Here is a 21,368-nt window from a genome sequence, read left to right as displayed (position 1 = left end):
TCATTTAATGTTTCATCTAATTTTTAATTATTACACACAGCATACCTAGTCAATAACACACATTTATTATAGAAAAATGCTCATAAACATTGACAGCAGTCATTCTGTACACATGCATAGTTTACCCACAAATAATACATACCCACCCACTGCATGAAGGGTGTCAAACATTTTACTGCCCCACACTAATGCATGGCAGATCAATGATCATAAATACCTTGTTTGCACAGTTTGTTGGACACAAATCAAATGCTTCACAATCATTCACTAACTCACACCTGGGAGCTTCACAGTACAACCTGTAGACGTTGGAAGTTAAGTGCCTTGCTCAAAAACACTTTGTTGATAAACAACAGAAAAGGCTTGCACACTGACAGACGAACATTGAGGTTCTCGTTGACCTATTCTGTTAGGTCCAGTGCTGTGCTGATAGGTGGAGGAATCAGAGCAGCGGCTGCTACTCTTCGTTCACTGGACAGAAAATTGAAGGTTGCACATGCATTTGGCTGAAACGAAAATGAAAAGAATAGTTAGAGAATTATAAATAAATAGGTATTACAGTCAGAAAGACATCCCTGCTCTCTTTCTGTATCTACCTCTCTCTCGTCCCCCCCCTCCGAATGGTCAAGGCAAATAGTTCTCTGCCTGATGTTATATTAGGGTGGGGGGGGGGGGGGGGGGGCACTGCTTTATATGTAAAGTGTCTTGAGATTCGGCACAAAAAAATTGAATTTAATAGATAAACAGATTATGTTTATTTTACCGTGTCCTGAACCTCAACAGCAATGCCTTTACTCTTCAGAAGGGATAGGACGTTGGGATCAATCCGTTCAGTCCGAGCTCCTGTTCCTAGCACAAGAATCTCTGTAATGACAATATGACAAAAGAGCATGAAAGAAATTAGATGTTTGGTGCTTTCCGTAAAATGGGACATTTATAATGTTGAATTCTCCTATTTTTACCTATTCGTGGCTCCAACATGTGAAAAAGTGCGACACTCTCTTCTGTGATGTCTATATGACTGCCAACCTGCAGATGGAAAGAAACTCAACTAAACTATTTATACTTTTTACACTTTTCATTTTACAACAATGTGTCACACAGCAGAAATGGACATTCTACAAGCTTGTGATCATTTTTGCCAATAATGACTTAATAATAATGCCCAAGTGGTGTCCACTCTTCCAGTTACCTGCTGCTAAGCCAAGTCACACACAAAGCAAAATCTTTATGTTCGTGAACAGCACTGCATCCTTACATTCCACTGCAGGATAGCTGGAGGCAGTAAAGCACAGGGCCCAAACACTTGGTTGCCATCAATGTTAAATCCTCTGGGACTGTAGCTATGGATCATGACCCCACCGCCTGGCTCCTTCTGCATGACAGACACAGTGGTGCGCTGGTACATCTCATCATCACTCGGACCAAGTCTGTGACCCCGGAACAGAATGAGACTGGAACCAGAATTAATAGTAGACACAAGCTTAATCACATACACCAAATGTAATAATATTGGTTTGAGAGTATATAGAAACCATACTGTAGTATTATTTAATTTAGTGTATGCAGTATTGTCAAGGCAGAACTCTGTAGTGGATGTTTATGTTACATGTGGATGTTACATGTGACACGAAAGTCACGTGCTAGTCTGTTGATTGAATAGGTCAGATAAAGAGCTGAACAGAGCTGAACAGTCACTACTGTCTTAAGACAGTACTAGGCACATGATGCTCAAACAAAGACAGATATGACATAATCTGGCAAGGATCATGTGAGCTCTTACGAAATATTCCTGAAGCTGGTCAGTGGCTTTAAATAAAAGAGAACTAATGTAATTATAGTATAGAGCGTCGCAGTCCCGCCGCCTTTCATGACGACGAAAGGCCTGTTTCAAAAAGTATTTATTTAAAGACATTTAAGCCTTGGACAAAGCCAACTTGTTGTGACAAATCATGACAACAAACACAAAGTTTAGGGCCAATCAAATAATTAGAAAGAAGTATTGTACCCTGCCATTTTTTCCAATTATTTGATCGGCCCAAAACGTTGTGTTTATTGTCACATTTATTGTCGAAACAAGAGTTGGCTTTGTCCGAGGCTTAATAGGTCACTCTTTGTTGGTATGCGGTCAGGACGACCCTGCCATGCAAAGTCCACTACAGATAGGTGAATGTACTGTATCTGTCTTTGGGCAGGCATATGCTGTGCGTGAGTGTGTGCGGTTGTATGAGAAGAAGATTAGAGGTATAGGTATTTTTGTTACGCTGTAAAACTTGACTCACTGTTGTCTTTTAGCATCAGTGTAATTTGTAGTGTAAATGTACTATTTTGTAATGTAATGTAATCTGTAATGTTTTTATTTATTTCTGGACTCTTGGAAGATTAGCCGAAAGGCTAAAAGAGATCGAAATAAAAATCGAATCAAATTAAATACTTTTTGAAACGTCTATGGGAAAAATGAATGGGGAATTCTCTTCCCCATTCATTCATTCTTCGCCTGTCGTCGCCATGAACCCTCCACTCCGCTTGAGTGTTGGTGAGATGTTTCAAAGATGCATAACACAGCTATAGGAGACAACGGAAACGTGTGCGAAAAGGTAACCAAGGGTCCCAAAAGGGGCTAGGTACCATCTTAAAGTGAGCAATGCATGAGAGGACCAAAGCAAAGTTCTTTGTTTACCCAGGGAAGTGGACTAAGCTCGAGATGCTTGTTTACAGCCACACCCTGCTCATAGAACATTTCATGGTAGGGGTTCAATGCCTTGCTCAAGGGCACTTCAGCGGTGGTCATTTTAACGTGCCGGGGATTCAAACTGACGACCTTCCGGTATCAAGACCGCTCCGCAAAGCGTTCGGCCACCGCTGCCCAATGTGAAGATAAGGCTGAAAATAGGCGAAGTGCTAGTTTAAATGATTAAGCAATCTATCAATTTGATATTTTCACACTGATTCGATATTCGTGTGTGTGTAGATTATTATTCCATTAATCAAAAGAAAAAAACATTTGCAGCCCTATTTTGTCCAACATCAATGATCAAACCAAATGAGAGAACAGATGGCATATGGGGTCACTAGTGGGTACTAGTCTGAAGGCAAAATGTCCCCTAATAAAACAAACTGTCATGGTAGACAAGCAAAGAATGTGGGTTTATTTCTGCCAGAGGCAGCCAGGAGCACAAATTCTGACAGGTTAATCTGCCAGGATGGCTTGCTAGATTCTAGTCAAGAGAATATTTAACAATTTATTCCCGACCTCATTAAAAGTATGGGAAACAGAGTTAGTTGTTATGAATAACGGACGTGATACTCTGCTATAATTAAAATTACTTGCGGGAGAAAAAACATGCGGGAGAGTGCGAGGCTATCAGACAGGCCTGATAAAAAAAAGTCTCATAAAACATCGTATCAAATCATGTCCATACCTCGACAAAACGGGGGATGCTCGAGGAGAGAGGTACAAACTCTTCAGGACTCTGGCACACAGCATTTTGTTGTTGATGGAGTCTAGGGTGAAAGGACATAATTCTTTGTAACACCAGGCACAGTTTCCGGTAGTGTACTGCAAGGTGAAATCGAGTGATTTCGAAAATAATATATATTTGTATATTTGTATGTATTGGTGGCCTTAACAAGTACAGCCTAAAATATGCCTACACTCACACGTGACTTTTACGAAAAAGAAAGAAAAAAAACGAATCACATGTTCATACTGCGTGACTTCGCAGATTAAACAATTATATCTGCATTTGATTAAGTTAGCCTAGGGGGCGTGCCCAGAGATCACACGCGCCCCCTGCTGTTTACTGGGTAACATTTCAGGTTAGCTTGTGTTGTAAATAGGAGGCAGAAATCTGTGATCAGGCCATGTCTTGAAGAGACTTGTAGAATCATCTCTCTGCCTCAACAAACAACCACCCACCATAGAAGGGGGTGTTCGGCGTTCGTAGTAGTTCTAGAGGTATTCGGTGACACTGTGGTGGGTTAAGTGGAAGTATGTATCGGTCTCTGTATTCCTTCCGATCAACGGAGCCCAACTCGCTTCACTTCGCTGCTGGAGAGAGCTTCCTAATCCTGGAGAGGAGCAATAAACACTGGTGGCTGGGGTCGCGCTGCAGCTCGGGCGAGACCGGTTACATACCATCCTCTTATATCGAAATAATCCAGGTAGGGACTTTAACTTGAACGTGTGACTGAAACCGTAACGATCATTTCAAAGGGTCCGATCGTGTAGTCGTGTCGTGTGTAGGGTGTGTGCCACTGTGTGGGACGGGTCGGGTACTACGTACTGGGAAGAGTTATGATAAAGGGGCTTGCCTGCATGCATGCTGTAAATCAGAAGGCCAGAAGAGTATTATCCAGCAAGTGATGTTGCTTTTTGTTTTAGTGTGTGTGCAGAAGAACCAATTTGTTGTAGTGATTTTTATACATTTTGTTTACAGACAAATACTCCAGCAAGGTACATAATATTATGTCACTGCAGTCAGACAGACGTTGTTACTGCGACAAAGGTGTGGAGGTGCGTACTTTCCTGTCACAGTGTCACGCGCAGACAGTTCTGACTGCAACCTCACCAAGAGGACTGACAGGACAGAACAGGTCCCAACAAAGAAACCTATGACATTAATTGTCTTAATCTAGCTGACTCTTGACATATAGTGCTGTGTTCCACCCTATATAGTTTTGGTTTGTACTCATTTACTTATAGCCTAGTTGTTTAGAGTTTTAAGGGTTTGATAAACTTCAATACAGAATGTAAACATGTCAGAACACGCGTTGTAATTTATTACATAATAGACTTCGCAACAGCATACTATTTTGACTGTTGTACTTTGCTGTTGTTCATGTACACAGGTTGTCTACTGTCATTTAGGCTATGTTCTTTTTGGGAGACTATGATGCTGAGCTATGTGTGTTATGTTGCTTAAAAGTCGTTATTATGTTAGATAACTGCCCTAGTTCTAACAGCCGCGGTCCCATATGCCTTCCGGCCACACATTTGTTCCCTTTGGGTTTCAATCTCATAATTATGCATGCTGCCACATTAATGAATATTTCACTCCCTCTCTAACCACTCGGCAGTAGATGAGTGCGTACTGCGTAGAGAGGCCCGCTAGGAATCAGAAGGTCACCAGTTTGACGCTCAGCTCGCCCAAGTCAAAGTGTCCCTGAGCAAGACACTTAACCCCCAACATCTCATCAGAGCCATCCTAGCACCCATCAGCTGGGTGAAGCTGTAAAAGCAATGTGTCCTCGGGTTTCCCAGGGAACAAGAAAATACTCTCTTAACCCTATTTTGTATGTGCTCTTTTCTAGGCTCCAGAGCAGGATGAGGTGTTGCAATCCATTGATAGAGCTATCGAAGGCATCCATAATGTTGCAATGAAAAATGGAGGCAAATACAACTTGGAGCAACGAGATGTCTTACAGTGAGTGAAAATAAGACACGATAAATACAGTTACTGTGGAGTCCGATAATTCTGTATATAGATAATTATTTCCCCTATGACTTTTGTTAACAGAAAGTTGATCCATCACAGAAAGGAGACTTTGGCACGACGAAACCCAGTAACCTCTGGTCAAAAGCAGGGCCTCCCCTCGTCTTCCAGTGAAATAACACTCAGTCAAACCCCTCCACCACCCAATGGCCTAAACCGAGACTATGGGCGACAGGGCAGTGTGCCATTGTCAGGAAGTCTGGACAATATGCAAGGAGAACAGGGTTTTTACCAGGTAAAATGCTTGCACAACACACTGAAGCCTTTTGCAGCTAATTTAACCACTTTCAGCCTGGTGTCCCTATTTTGGGCATATCATTATAGCTGAACATAAAAAAAGGAAAAACGCACAGCGATGCGTTGTGAGCTTGCAGACCAGCTATTTTAGTTACTCGTCGTTATTTAGTTTATTTATACCTACTCGTTTTTATACTAGTACTTTTATAAGTATAGGGCTTAAGTGGCCAATTTACAATTTAATCAGAGTTTAATGCATTTCATAGTTCACACTGTTTTTCCTCTCATGCAGGTGCCTCCTCAGCCCCGACGTGTTGCACCCATCACCCCCCCACCCCCCGAAAAACAGAGAGGCAGCCGACACCTAGGTCAGAACTCAGAGAGCATCATTAATATCATCCCATGTTCTCATTGATATGCTCTATATCTATTCCTTGATTTATCATTCACAGCGTTATCATTCAACTGGATATTAAATTGTAATACACCATACCACAGTTGTTTACAACTATTTTTTTTGCTCATATTACTGGCTACTGACATACGTTTAATGGCCAGACCGCACCAATGCAACTAGTCGCAAATCCTTGCAACAAAACAGTTTCAAGGCCAGTCCTCACCAATGCAACTCCTTGCAACTTCCATTGGGGATAATGGTTGTACTGTAAGTGGTTGTAAGTAGTTGCATGTTACAAGGAGTTGCATTGGAGTGAACTGGCCTCAACACCCGTACTCTATTCTTAGTCGGGTCACTTCCTTATAGTTAGGTGACTGTAACAGGAGCCCTGTTCTATGTCTCCTTCTGATCCTCTGTGCAGAACCAGAAGTCCCCTCCAGGGCTTCTTCTCTCCCTCCGTCCCCCGGCCCCTCCCTCTCAATCAGCACCGCCTCCATAGAATCTGGCTCCTCCCGCTCACTGGTCTCTACTGATGTAAGCCTCCCGAGTGTTGCCAGCACCCCACCCCCTCCTGTGCCAAGCCGTGTTGTCAAGCCAAATCCACCTGCCCCAGATGAGCTACCCTCTGATTCCTCTCCCCAAGCAGCTCTGGCCAGGAAGAGCCCTGCACCTCAGCCCCCTCAGCCAACTGCCCCCACTCTACCCACTAAGGAGGACAAGCCTGACAGCGATTGGCCAGTTGCCCCTCCTTCTGTCGCTGAAAGCCCTCCTGGCAGCCCCACTACGCCAGTTCCCATGACAACTGGGGCCGAACTGATCGAGTTGGTACGGAAGAACACAGGCCTGAGTTATGAGTTATCGCGGGTCGCTGTTGGTGTGGTTGTGGGCCATCTGCAGATCACCTTACCTCAAGCTTCCTCTGCCTTGGAGAAAGTCCTTCTCTCGTTGGTACAGAGCAAGGTGAGATTGACTCGTGAAAAATTGCCCAAATTCAAGATGAAACAAACATATGCAGTGAATAACATAACCAATTAAGTTCTAAAAACTTCGTTGTATGACAAGTAGGCCTAACAGCTTGCCGATCTATATGTAATGACATGTCCAATATAAAGTATAGACTCTGGGTTAAAAGTGGTATAATAATATTAGTTGACCAGATTTCAATATTAAGTATTGTTTAGTCATGTTTTATCTACACTCCCGTAACTAGATTAGTAACTCATTCTTTGATAATAAAAATATTATAGATGAGAATATTTTTTGAAAATGTTTTGAAATAATAATAATTAAACAAAATGTAGTAAACAAAAAATAAAGGGACCCATGAAAATGTGTCCATGACCAACAAGGGTCTCGACTCGACCCAGTGTTTGGGAACCAGTTAACTAGAGTACCGTTGTGCTACCCACTTGCCTACTCCTCTCCAAACGCATAGAGATTCAGTGTTTCCTCCACAGACCTGCAGACCGATAAAGTAGATACAGATGTTCTACGAAACCGTTAGCACAACCCTCAGTTCATCGCTGACACTCACCAAGTTTGAAGTCAACCGGTCAAACGGTACAGACACGCATTCGCATAGAAAGATAGACAGACACAGGTTTTGTGATTTCATAGATGGACTATGCTTCTTCAAACAGACAGGAGTTGACTGCTTTGTCAGTGATAGCAGCGATGTGTACTAATGGCTAAGTGTCTCTGCAGAACCTGAGCTCCGCGTTGCCACAGGGTCAGGTCTGTCATGATGAACAACGTCTGGAGGTTATCTTTATGGACCTGGCACGCCACTGTGATGATTCCCAACAGCGTAGCTGGGCCCTTCATGAAGATCATCAACTGATCACTTGTTACTTAGAGGAACTGTTGAAGATACTGGTAATAAGGCATTCATATTGTGACTTTCACCTATCATTTTCCAAGTCCAGAGAGGCCCCTTTTCCACCAGGGTTGAACCGGCCCGGTTCTTAGTCCATGAGCCAGAGCTCCAAAATTGGAATGTTACCCGGTAATTATGAATTGAGTGAGAAAAACCATACCTATATTCATTTAAATAGTTTATAGGGTCAATATTAGTGAATTAATATACAATAAATAACCCTTCCACAGTGGTATCTTTTTCATATTTATTTATGTTGGCATATATAATGCCTAATTTGCATGTTTAAATGTAAATTTCTAAAAACTTGTAATAAATCATAATGTCTTCATGTCAATCAACTGGGGAAGTTTCATGGTGATAACTATTCATTTAATTTGTACCTACTGACCTCATGTATAGTAGGTGAAAATAACAATCTGTGATAAATATGAAAAAGCTACTCCTGTGGAGGGGTATATTAATATAATATGAATTTATTTATATTGATCCTATAAACATTTCAATATAGGTGTGTTTTTTTCCCCACTCAATTCATAAATAACGTTCTAATTTTGGAGCTCTGACTCATGGACTAAGAACCGTGCCGGTTCAACCCTGGTGGAAACGGGGCCTATAGTGTGAAATACAAAGGATCACCATGAATTAATTCATATCATTGTCCCTCTATGTTTGTCTCCAGACTGATGCAGATCCAGTGGTGTGCAGGAGGATGTGCAAGGACAACCACTCTGAGCCGGTCCTGTCTCTAGTGTCATATTATCAGATGGTAGGACATTATTGCTGCATCTATTTGGAATTATATGAGGATGATATTATATATATGCAATTCATTTAGAAAGTTTTAGACCATAAAAGGATGAAAATACTCATCACAAGTTATCAATATGTTTACCCAGCAGTCAAAACCATTACCTTTCATTTTATAACATGGAACAAATGATGGATATTTGAAACCTTTACAATGTAAAGGTTTCGTAATCAAATATTTGATTACGCAAATGTAATTTCATGAATGATGAGTTAGTAGTCTGGGAGTCAGAAGGTCATCATTTTGACCCTACTTTAAAGTGTTGTTGAGCAAGACACTACTGATTACAGCATCTGAACCATCTTAGCAGCCATTGGCTGGGTGGAAGCAGAAAAGTAATTTCCCCTCCCTCTCGGACCAGTACATTCTCCCATACTCTAGTTAAATGGTCACTTGGTAGAAACTAAGTCATTGCTGCTGTGTGGCTCTGCAGGAGAATCGTGTATCATTGCGGCTGCTGTTGCTCAAGGTGTTCGGAGCAATATGTAGCCTGGATGCTGCCCTCATCTCCACCCTCCTCAACTCCATTCTGCCCATGGAGCTGGCCAGAGATCTGCAAACTGAGAACCAGGGTAACAATTGCTACTTTTTACCCTTTGCACAGCTCCTCTCAATATGAACCCAGAGTGTTATGCCTAATTTATCCTTTATCGTATACCAGTGTCCTGCACTAAAACATTTACAAACTGCATGTTGACGCACATGCCGTTGCAATTCACACTTCTATACTTTATTGTCATGTCTTTCCCTTTCCCAGAACACCAGAAGATGTGTTACACAGCCTTGGTACTTACCATGATCTTCTCGATGGGGGAGCAGGTGCCATATCATCACTATGGTATGTACATTATTCGTGATACGCTTGTGAAAGAACTATTACATTGTATAATGTAGCTACATAAATGAAAGTTATAGATAGAAATCAAAACACCGGCCTGGGCCATGGCTCAGTGGTCCAGGCACCTTGGCTGGCAATCCAGTCTGGCAGTGTACAATAAGTTACAATAAAATATAAAAATAAAGGCGAAAGCCACAAAAAAAAACATTTAAAGAAATCAAAACACCAATAATTCTACACATTTACGATAATAGACAATATTACAGTAGATACATACAGTAAGTACTACTACCCATAATAATGCAGACAAGCTAATATTTTTTTTAAAGACTGACAGTTTGTTTTTTAGGGTATATGGCACATTTGCACATACGTGGACTTTGTCCCATCCTAACAATTGGGAGCAGTGACTGGCTGTCATTAATAAGGCATTGTGGTAGCAGTTAGGGATTATGGCCCTCATTTATCAATTGAGTGTAAAATCTGCCCCAAATTTGAGTGTAGGTTTCATAGTACACCCACGTCGCCACGGCATTTATAAAGTGATCGCAAACAGCTGATCCTTCCTTAATTTCGTTCCGACGTTAATAAATGTGACGGCTGAAATCTATCTGGCACGCCCTATGAAATCAAGCCTCGCCCTCATTTTTGCGACATGAACAACTGCAGTACGACCTTGGAAACCATAGTTACATGACGAAAAAAGTCAATAAAAACGTTTCCCCCTTGCCTGCCTTGCTGCCTGCCTCACCCCCCTCTCATACACACACACACACACACACACACACACACACACAGACGTATGCAACTTGCAAGCAACTGTCACTGTGTGTTAGTTGTATATACAATTATTAAAGTGTTTATTCATTTAATATAGTAAGTAGTAAGTAAGTAGATTTTATTTATAAAGCACCTTTCTTAACAATGTTACAAAGTGCTGTACAGTGACACAATAAAATCAATCATAATTAAAACAGGACAGTACAACAAGCAAATAAGAACAACATAATCACGTCAAATAAAATCAGAAAAATGTTCCCGAAATAAAAACGTTTTCAGCAAACTTTTAAAAATATTTACAGACTCAGCATTTTCCAAAGTGCAAGGCAGGGCGTTCCATAGAGTAGGTGCAACTACTGCAAAAGCACGGTCACCCTTTTTCTTTCTCTTAATCCCAGGAACCATTAGGAGGCCTTTATCAGAGGATCGCAGGGATCTCACATTGACCTTGGGGGGCAGAAGATCACAAATATACGGTGGGGCCAGTCCATGTAGGGCTTTAAAAGTAGTTAAAAGGATTTTAAAATCTATTCTAGCCTTGATGGGCAGCCAATGGAGTGTGTTTGCGAACGCAGTGAGCACTTACTATGAGACCTAGCAGATCATGTCTGTCTGTGTGTCCGTGTGTCTGTCCCGCTATCCAAATATGGAGTGTGTTGCATCAGCAATCACTCAGCTCCATATATGGGCACAAAAGGGGCCAGGTCCACTCAGCTCCATATATGGGCACAAAAGGGGCCAGGTCCACATATACAGTAACAGCGGGACAGACACACAGACAGACAGACAGACATGATCTGCAGGGTCTCAGCTGCGTTCGCTTCCCGCGTTTGCGCGTCTTACTGGTAATATACAACAAGATTAGTGAACGAAAACCTGAACCTGTGATTCTGTGAAGCATTCATTAAATAACATTGCTCACATCATTGGAATGAGTTTGGACACGCACAGCCAGTTACAAATGTTGTTTTGCAAATAGCTGCATCTCCTCTTCCGCTCCTGTTCTGTCTGTCTCTGTCACTGTCGTGACCTGCATGCACGTTTATGAGATTACTATTAGACTGCCTCCCTGCGCAGCTTAAACCTTATGTGGTACTGGTGGTAGGCTATATAGAATAGATAGTGAGCGGTCTCGTATTCCAGGCTGGCTGGGTTAGCCTACCTATATTGATGCGGATGCGGTCCCCACTTGCGCTGGCTCGGCACTGTCGGCAGTCACATCTATTGGCATTCGAGCGCGTCGGGTTTATCCTTAATTAAAAGGATGAGACGTAACGCAAGAAAGACATGGCTGTAGATTGCAGTAGCCTACCCGTTTTGACTATATAGCTGCAGAACTGCAAGTGCCTTCCATGTTATGGAAGTTAACTCTTCCAGGAGGGGGGGGGGGGGGGGGGGGGTCGGGGGGCTAGCCTATGCGCTCATCTCATGCAAAACACTGTTTAAATGTCTTAAGCATTTAACTTGCAACATTGTTTTTAATTGCGCGATTTTAATTGCGTGCACACTTGGAAATATCTTACCAATTTCATGTGACACAAAGACACATCATGTAGGCCTATTCCTTTTTTTCGTTTCTTTTCTTTTTTTACATGTAGCCTATATACAGTTTTATATTAACATTTTAGGAGTGAATACATTCGATGCCTGTGACAGCCTCTCAGCTGGTCAAACAATGCTGCTCCGCTGTTCTACGACAGAAAAACAGGTGAGGACAAAGCGTACAACGGCTCCCGACCAGACGTGATTTTTGTCTTGGCACAAGTTCAATTTCAAGCTTTGGCGGAAATGGTAAATGCCGAAAATTGCGGTAATTTCGGCGTGCACCCATATTTTGGCGTACGCACAGTTGATAAATGAGGGCCTATGTGTCTTGCTCAGGGGCACCACACATTTGTGTTAACAGTGCCTCCTTGACTCTCTGTTCTCAGAGCATTTGAATGCAGAGTTTGTTCAGTACATTCTGAATGTGGTGGAAGAGGGGCTTCCATCAGACCCCACAGAACAGCTTCCTGACCTATTTCTAAACCTTCTCCTGGCCTTCAACCTCCACCACACAGGTGAGCTGACACTTTGTTTAAAGATGGAGTGCCGTGATTTTTTTCCACCCTTAAACATGATCATCAGGTATTATTATTATTATATAAGGAGGAAGAACTTTTTCAAAAAGAAAATTGTTAAAATTATGGTTTTATGTGGACACACTCACCAGTTCATTAGGTATGCGTGTGTTTAACCTTAGCACCACCCACCTAATCCAGTCCCTCCTCCTTTAAAACCACCTACTTGTCCTAGTACCTCCCCCTCCTTATAATAGGACAGCCCATGATCTGCCCTTTTTGTTTACAAAATATCAGAGGGAGGACAAATTGGTGTCTGTAATGTAACAAAAACTCTGTTTTTGTGAATGTTAGAAGTTAACACTTCCCATATTTCTGAGATAAGCGCCATTGTGCATGTATACTGCCACCATTTATCCATGCAAAGGCCTATAATTCTTCTTTTAATCATTTATTTATTTCCTCCAATTATATTGACCCTATTGTCACAATCATCTCATCTCATCATCCAATTAAATCATAGTTTAACAGCAGAAACAATTAGTTTGATAGATCAGCTAAGCACCCTAGCATTGAAACTGTCCATTATTGACACAAAACACTTGTAGCTCTGCCCTAGGCCCATGATGCTAGCCACCAGAAGACTCTCCACTCTTCTATTGCTCTGATCAAACTCAATTTACAACATGAATATGCCTGTCCTTTGACTGCATTTTTTTGTATTTTATTAATTTTCTTGTTTTTGTAAATAAAGACATTGACAAAGACATAGACACAATACAACTAAAGAAAAGCATAACAAAACAAACGCATAACAAAACAAAACAAAACAAAACAATATAACAGAGTTGCAATATAAGAGAAATATCCCGCCGTCCACCCCAGCCCCATTTCTTCCTTCTGACTGCATTGAGTTTGAGCCAGATTTAAAGAAACAAGCGACCAGGTCCACGAAAACAAGTCAAATAACTTTTTTCTTGAATATTTATGAAAACAACACCAATCCTTTTAACAACATATTAACATGAGGGTACTTCACATGAACCATTGGTCAAGTCAACCACATCTCCCCTGCAAGTTACTTATATAAAAACAAGCCCAAGTAGCTTGTAATAGCCAGACATGGCAACATGACTTCCAGTGCGACACAACAGATACTTCTAATTCTTGACTTTACAGCCTTGTATAAGTATTAGGACCTACATATTGACTACAAGTAACAACAGCCAACAAGAATGCACACTGTGACACCACACTCTGAATCAAAGCCGTTTGGCCGCTTTGATTCAGAGTGATTATAAAAGAAACAACCTGAACTCCTTGAGAACAGCAGAGCAACTAGACAGCAGAGGCTGGTTTGTGGTTTCCTTGATTAATCCTGAGGACCCGACATGAACATTTACGGTACTTGCTTCCAATCTAACGAAAAACAATCTAATGGACGTCTGCTCTGCTGTGAACTGGTAATGTGTGAAATGACTGTTTGAAAATCTGTCACACAGTTAGGCACAGAGCAGTTCACATGTGTGTATGTGGCAGGCCCACAGAGGTTGTCCTATTTAAAATATATATATAATGAGGGGGAGGTGCGTGTGAGTGTACAATAGGTATACGTCACACTATCCGTGTGTATATCATTGGCCTGTTTGACTGTCAAAGGTTCAGCCTCCAGGAAGAAACCCTAAATACAAAGTTAACACACTATTGCACATACAAACGACTCCAGGGTATCTAATGAAGTACTGGCACTCCATCTTTAAGTCTGTTCAGTTTTCTTGCAACACTTTACCAACAAAACTATTAATAATTATTGTAATATACTGTAAGTGTGTGTGTGTGTGTGTGTGTGTGTGTGTGTGTGTGTGTGTGTGTGTGTGTGTGTGTGTGTGTGTGTGTGTGCGCATGCTGTCTTTTCAGTGCCCAGCACCAATGTGATTATGCTGGAACTTATTAAGAAGAATATGAAGATCCTGACAGAGAAAGTCCTGCTGCTTCTAAACAGTGGCGGTAAGATGGTTTTGTTATATCAAATATATCTTTAAATATGCTCCTTAACACTTAGAGCTGTATTTTGCGTGTCTTAAGTACCAGGTCTTATTCCCTAACTTGAGTAAACTAAAGACCTGGAGGCGTGATCAATGCCATTTGGCCACTCAGAATAGCCAAATGACATTGATCACGCCTCCAGGTCTCCAGGTCAGCCCCTAGTGTGCTACAGTTTAAAGTGGACTGAGGATTGCTGGTGCTAAGCGATTAACATGGGATTTTTAGGGGCCTCTTATAGCGAGAATCACACCGCATAAATCAAAAGAAAGCCTAACTTGTCCACTTCAATTTTTTTTCTAACACCTGCTTTTGCCTGCACACTGCTCGCTTGAAAAAACAGCAGAGATATGAAAGGTTGAAGTTGACAGACATTGACAGACAGATATAAAAATGAACACAAATAATATCATATACATACTACACACTGAATGAAAGCCCTGAATGTCTACTTTTAGGAGGAAAACAAATACACATTGATCCCATGTACAGTTTGTCACTAATTGGCTATTGAATGCAGCTTGCGCCCACCAGAGAACTTTAGAGAAGGCATGGACCCGAAGAACTATTATTCACAAAATAAGGCCTATAGCGACATGTACATACTAATAATAATAATAAAAATCACACCCCTGTGAAGTGAGCAGTGAGCAGTGCAATTGCACTGCTCACTTCACAGGGGTGTGATTTTTATTATTATTACAGTATTAGTATTTTTCTTATGAAAGCAGAGAGTCTACTGTTTCATACGGTATATAGTATGTACATGTCGCTATAGGCCTTATTTGGTGAATAATAGTTATTCAAGGCATGGACCTGGCTGTACAACTACAACAGCATAGCAGGACAAACTACATGGGACCAGTAAGACGCGCAAACGCGGGAAGCGAACGCAGCTGAGACCCTGCAGATCATGTCTGTCTGTCTGTGTGTCTGTCCCGCTGTTACTGTATATGTGGACCTGGCCCCTTTTGTGCCCATATATGGAGCTGATGATGCAACACACTCCTTATATGGTTATGGCTGAGTCATGGTGACGTAATCACTCAGCTCCATATATGGGCACAAAAGCGGGACAGACAGACAGACAGACAGACAGACAGACAGACAGACAGACAGACACACACAGACAGACAGACAGACAGACAGACACACAGACATGATCTGCTAGTTCTCATAGTAAGTGCTCATTGCGTTCGCAATCACTGTGTTCGCAATCAATGTGTATTTGTTTTCCTCCTAAAAGTAGACATTCAGGGCTTTCATTCAGTGTGTAGTATGTATATGATAATAATTTATTTATGTTTTTTTTTTCTTTCTGTCATCTCGGAGCTACACGAGTAAGACGCGCGAACGCGGGAAGCGAACGCAGATCGTAAATTGCAATAACAATTAGAATAAATTGTGTCCATATATGGGCACAAAAGGGGCCAGGTCCACAACAAACAAATCACTGGCCCCTTTTGTGCCCATATATGGAGCTGAGTGGACCTGGCCCCTTTTGTGCCCATATATGGAGCTGAGTGATTGCTAATGCAACACACTCCATATTTGGATAGCGGGACAGACACACAGACAGACAGACACACAGACAGACAGACATGATCTGTTAGGTCTCATTGCGAACGCAGTGATTGCGAACGCAGTGAGCACTTACTATGAGACCTAGCAGATCATGTCTGTGTGTGTGTGTGTGTGTGTGTGTGTGTCTGTCTGTCTGTCTGTCTGTCTGTCTGTCTGTCTGTCTGTCTGTCTGTCTGTCCGTGTGTCTGTCCCGCTATCCAAATATGGAGTGTGTCGCATCAGCAATGACTCAGCTCCATATATGGGCACAAAAGGGGCCAGGTCCACTCAGCTCCATTTATGGGCACAAAAGCGTGTGTGTGTCTGTCCCGAGTGATTTGTCATTTATTCTAATTGTTATTGCAATTTACGATCTGCGTTCGCTTCCCGCGTTCGCTCGTCTTACTCGTAGTAAGTGCTCACTGCGTTCGCAATAATGAGCGTAGGACGTACGTCTTTGCCCAAACATGTCCAGACATGATCACCACTAACGCGTCTCACCTTAGTGGTGATCATGTCTGGACATGTTTGGGCAAAGACGTACGTAGATCACGTAGGGGCGATCAACAATGATGATGATTTCAGCATCTGATCATTTCCTCAGTCGTAGCCCCATGTGCCCTCTCCCTACGCTCATTGCCTCGATCGCAGTAACAGGGGGGCGGGCAACTATCGTTTCAGAACAATGATGGAAAGAAGGAGCGACGATGATTATGCATCAGCATCTGATCATTTCCTCAGTCGTAGCCCCATATGTGCCCTCTCCCTACGCTCATTGCCTCGATCGCAGTAACAGGGGGGGCGGGCAACTGTCGTTTCAGAACAATGATGGAAAGAAGGAGCGACGTAGGAGCGATCAACAATGATGATGATTATGCATCTGCAACTCGATGGCTTCCGCAGTTTAGGATGAGACATGTGTATTCGTTATACATTACAAACGGGTCGATGACGTCCCAGACGCCTTCATTGCGGTCTTATCACTGCAATTATAATGAATACAAAGGTTACAACCAGTAAGACGCGCAAACGCGGGAAGCGAACGCAGCTGAGACCCTGCAGATCATGTCTGTCTGTCTGTGTGTCTGTCCCGCTGTTACTGTATGTGTGGACCTGGCCCCTTTTGTGCCCATATATGGAGCTGAGTGGACCTGGCCCCTTTTGTGCCCATATATGGAGCTGAGTGATTGCTGATGCAACACACTCCATATTTGGATAGCGGGACAGACACACAGACAGACAGACAGACAGACACACACACAGACAGACATGATCTGCTAGGTCTCATAGTAAGTGCTCGCTGCGTTCGCAAATACAATCACAGCCGATAGTGTCTGCTGGCGAAGACGCTATGGCTTGTGATCTCCAGCAAAGTACAGAAAGTGGCGATTTGATCATGGCGGTCCCTCGATAATGTGCAATCTGTCCATGACTGACTCCATGTGTGTTGCAAACGTTATGAAATCAAATGCCGATCGTTGCAGGTTTATATACGGGCAGAGAGCAAATCACGTTATATCTTTTTCCGAGAATGAGAGAAGTGCAAGGCAAGCCTATGCAGTTGAAAGCACAGTGGGGACTGGGAGTGGGGGGGGAACTGCCAATGCGATCCCCCCTCTTGTGGCCGTGGGGGGTACTGCGCCCGGGCGCATTGCCCATCGTGTGGTGATGTAAAAACAATATTTGTACAGTAAATATGACAGTTACGTCTGTAAAAAGTAGCCTAGCCGGTTTCTGGGAGCGTGCAGGTTTTTTTTGGCATGGAGAGATGTGTGCTAATAGTGTGGCTCGGTCGGAGATAGACCACGGATAAACGGCTGTAAACGGCTGTTTTTATCATTAATGTGTCAAATCGAAAAAAGGGCTCTGTTAAGACCTCCATATTCATATGGTCAATGCCTGTGTGAAAAGTGGGAGTGATTCGTGCAGTCAATGATGAGATAACGCGCTGTCAGTGACATTCAGACAGACAGACATTCAGACATTCGCTGAATTATAGTATGATGATGATGATGATGATAACCCACTCTTTATGTGTCCCCTCTCTAGATGACCCCGTATGTGTATTCAAACATACCCCACCTGCCCCACACTCAGTACTTAAATTCCTGCAGGATGTTTTTGCTAGCAAAGACTCCTCAGACATCTTCTACCGCAACGATATGATGGTGATGATCGACATTGCTGTTCGACAGATATCTGACCTCTCACCCGGAGACAAGGTAAAATGCAGACATAGGGACAACTTGTTCCAGTTCCGATCTTTTGACTGATAAAGCCTCAATTACTAGAAATCTTTAATGCCGTTCAGCAAATGGTCTCATTTTCCCATGTTCTCTCTTATGTGCAGTTGAGGATGGAATATCTCTCCCTCATGCACTCCATCATGCGCTCAACAGACTACCTAGAGCACCAGCATCGCCTCTCCGACCTGCAGTCAGCGCTGCAGAGGATTTTAAGGGAAGAAGAGGATCCAGGAGAGGACAGTGGAAGCGCCACAGTGAAACAGATGGATAAGCTAATAGTGCAGGAGATATACAAGGAATTCCCCCAGATCTGTGAGAACAAGGACTAACCATACCAGCATCATGCTCTCACACTCTAGAATGGTCCCTTATGGCGTGGGATAGCACTGATGAGGTTGAACTTTCTGGCAGTGCCAACTGACAGGAATCTGACTTGACTTGTCTTTCAGGATTCCATTTATACATAGACCTGGGGTAAAACAGGAATTTGCTTATTTTGCTTTCATGCGTTTTTTTTTTTCTCTCTTCAAAGTTTGACCAATATGGTAAAGTTTTCTCCTTCAATACATTTGAAGAAAGGAATAAACATGTGAATGCAAAAAGAGAGACACTGGCTACGTTTACATGGACAGTTAAATGGGAGGCGGCCTTTTTCCTGACAGCATTCTAGCCAACGGGCAACGATCCGATCCGCAGCGGGGGGACATTCGCTGCGATGCGAAAAAGCGATGGTCCGACATGCGCTGCTCCCGTGCTTGCGGTTAGGGTTAGGTTAGGATTGAGGTTTCGGATCAATATGCTGTCGGAAAAAAGACCTGCGCCCCAGTTAAATCCCCTTTTCATTCAGAATAAAAGTTAAATCCTATTAAAAGTTCTCATGTAAACACCTACAAAAACTTAAATCGGAATGAAAATGGTCAATCTGATTTAAACTTGGATCTGATGTAACTGACCGGTTTATTCCATTTTTAAATCCTATTGAAACAATTGTGGACTCATGTAAACACTCATTCGGATTGAAGTTCATTCTGGTCTTTCTGTGCCTGCTTGTTTCCATGTAATTGGTATGGCTATATTATGCTCTTGTTTTGCGATTAATTATATTAAGAAATTATATTCGAAACCTCTCATAGGCTACAGGATAAATCAAATATAAAGTAATACGGCATAAAAGTGTTTTTCTATTATTATTATTATTATTATTATTATTATTTTGTTTTACTGAAATGTAGTGTAGTAAAAGTAAAACAATTGGAAAGTAAAGTAGAAATACCTCAAAATTGTACTTTAGTACTAAAGTAAATGTACTTTCCACCACTGGACGTAAACATATCCGCCCGCCCCCTATCCAATCAGAAGTCTTCCCAGCCCCAAACCTGATGTGGAATGAAATAATGGGATTTAAAAGTATTGTCCATGTAAACACTCATTTGGAATGACCTTTCCCATGTAAACACGCAGCAAAAAACATGACTTCTGAATTAATTCATTCTGAAGTTTTCATTCTGAATGAAAAAGCCCTCATGTAACCGCAGCCACTGATGTTCAGCCATACAGAAGTTAAGCTTAGTGGAAGTCCATGATGTGCACACCTGAGGGACCAAACTACTGTGGATTACTGAGAGCACTGTTCATTTCATAGAATGCTATATTCTTAGTCTGTCATGGTGTTCATCTCTCTCATCTCGCAAACTGGCATGGCCTGTCAAATACAAGAAGTTAGTTACCCAACTTGGTTACATAAAAATACAGCGTGCTTTAGTGGTTACAATTGCAATGCTATGATCTTTGTAACTCACTATTTATTGAATTGGCAATGCTGCTACATGATAAGTCTACTTTACTGAAATGGCCCGGTCTCTTATTTAGTCTGTATTGTACTTTTCACTATAAATAAATATAATGAATACAGATTACTGTGCATGGAAAATAATCAGTTACTAAATTGTCAAAAGTCACTTTCTGTTTACATATAGGCCTAGGCCTATTGTTTTTTCCTGTGTTCTTATTTACTTATATACTGCATTAATATTGACTAACTGTTGCAGTAAGGCTTTTATAATAAGGAATAGGCCTCAGCTTTCTTCAATGCATAACATTTTAGCTGACTACTTACAGTATGAGCAGTGGCTCGTTGAAAGGGAAAGGTATTCCACTGTTATTATTTATATTAGAGAAACTTGTGTTTTTAATATTGTTTACCTCAAGGCAATCCATGGACTATTTTGGCCTAGATGTCTAAAAATGTTAGGCAAGAGTAACAGTCATTACATGTGGCTCAATATAGAGAATATTGCTGCGGTGCCAATAAATCAGCCAATGCAGTACTCTAAATTAATTAATTGGCTCCATTAATAGGTCCAGTTGAGAATTACTGAAGTGGAAACACATGGGGGCATGCCTTTAGTCTTATCAAGGTCTAATACTTTAACAGCAAAATGCACAAATGTACATATCCTTATTTGTTCCATTATCTCATGCATTCTTATGTCTTTTTTGTATAGTTAGTCCTCTCATGGATTATTCTGGAAGCTTACTTTAAACACGCTCTAAAATGTTGCCAACTTTCTCTTTCTCACTTTCCTGATTCACTCATGTATGAGCATAGTGCCCTAAGTCTATTTTTAGTGTTAAAGAGAGCATATGCTTATTGTGAATGTTCCTATATGTTGAGAGTGTATATGCATACTGTACCTACAGTGTTTGTTCTTACACATTGTCTAAGATTAGGTGTCATCTGCTCTTGTCTATCATTGTTCATAAACTTGCTTTTCCCACTGTCACAATAAAACTATATTTTTTCCCAATTTAAATGGTTGGAACAGATGTTGGTAGAGGATAATAGTATCAAACTGTATTTTCCTAACGTTTACAAAATAAATACAAAATAATAACAATGATCTGTGTGAATGTCATGTGTTATATAAATATTACAAATTCACCATTGAAGAAATGTAAAGTAATTATAAATATAATATAATAATCATTATTATTCGCGTGCCAATCAATTATTCCTGCCAAT

At 41.7% G+C, this 21,368-nt stretch overlaps 2 protein-coding genes across 3 annotated transcripts; one reads left to right on the top strand and one right to left on the bottom strand.

Annotated features, from left to right (window-relative positions):
* Positions 1-49: 49 nt before the first annotated feature.
* ndufaf3 (NADH:ubiquinone oxidoreductase complex assembly factor) lies at positions 50-4,049 on the bottom strand. The gene is made up of 6 exons (XM_080792975.1): positions 3,920-4,049; positions 3,423-3,504; positions 1,259-1,454; positions 963-1,029; positions 764-864; positions 50-506 (listed from the first exon to the last, which is right to left on the bottom strand). The coding sequence occupies exons 2-6, from the start codon at positions 3,485-3,487 to the stop codon at positions 402-404; spliced, it is 534 nt and encodes a 177-aa protein (XP_080649101.1). The 5' UTR covers positions 3,488-3,504; positions 3,920-4,049; the 3' UTR covers positions 50-401.
* nckipsd (NCK interacting protein with SH3 domain) lies at positions 3,832-21,243 on the top strand. 2 transcript variants are annotated; one of them, XM_080792906.1, is made up of 13 exons: positions 3,832-4,164; positions 5,314-5,426; positions 5,538-5,730; positions 6,025-6,100; positions 6,551-7,089; positions 7,834-8,004; positions 8,688-8,774; positions 9,250-9,388; positions 9,574-9,654; positions 12,366-12,494; positions 14,412-14,501; positions 18,150-18,322; positions 18,451-21,243. In XM_080792906.1, exons 1-13 carry the CDS (start codon positions 3,994-3,996, stop codon positions 18,673-18,675), a joined length of 2,187 nt encoding a protein of 728 aa, XP_080649032.1. In that variant the 5' UTR covers positions 3,832-3,993; the 3' UTR covers positions 18,676-21,243. The 2 variants fall into 2 exon arrangements, with proteins under 2 accessions (XP_080649032.1, XP_080649031.1); XM_080792905.1 differs by having other exon boundaries at positions 5,520-5,730.
* The last annotated feature ends 125 nt before the right edge of the window (positions 21,244-21,368 follow it).

Source organism: Protomyctophum bolini (assembly GCF_963924005.1).
Source record: "Protomyctophum bolini genome assembly, chromosome: 2".
Taxonomy (NCBI): Eukaryota; Metazoa; Chordata; class Actinopteri; order Myctophiformes; family Myctophidae; genus Protomyctophum; species Protomyctophum bolini.
This window is presented reverse-complemented; position numbering and strand designations above follow the sequence as displayed.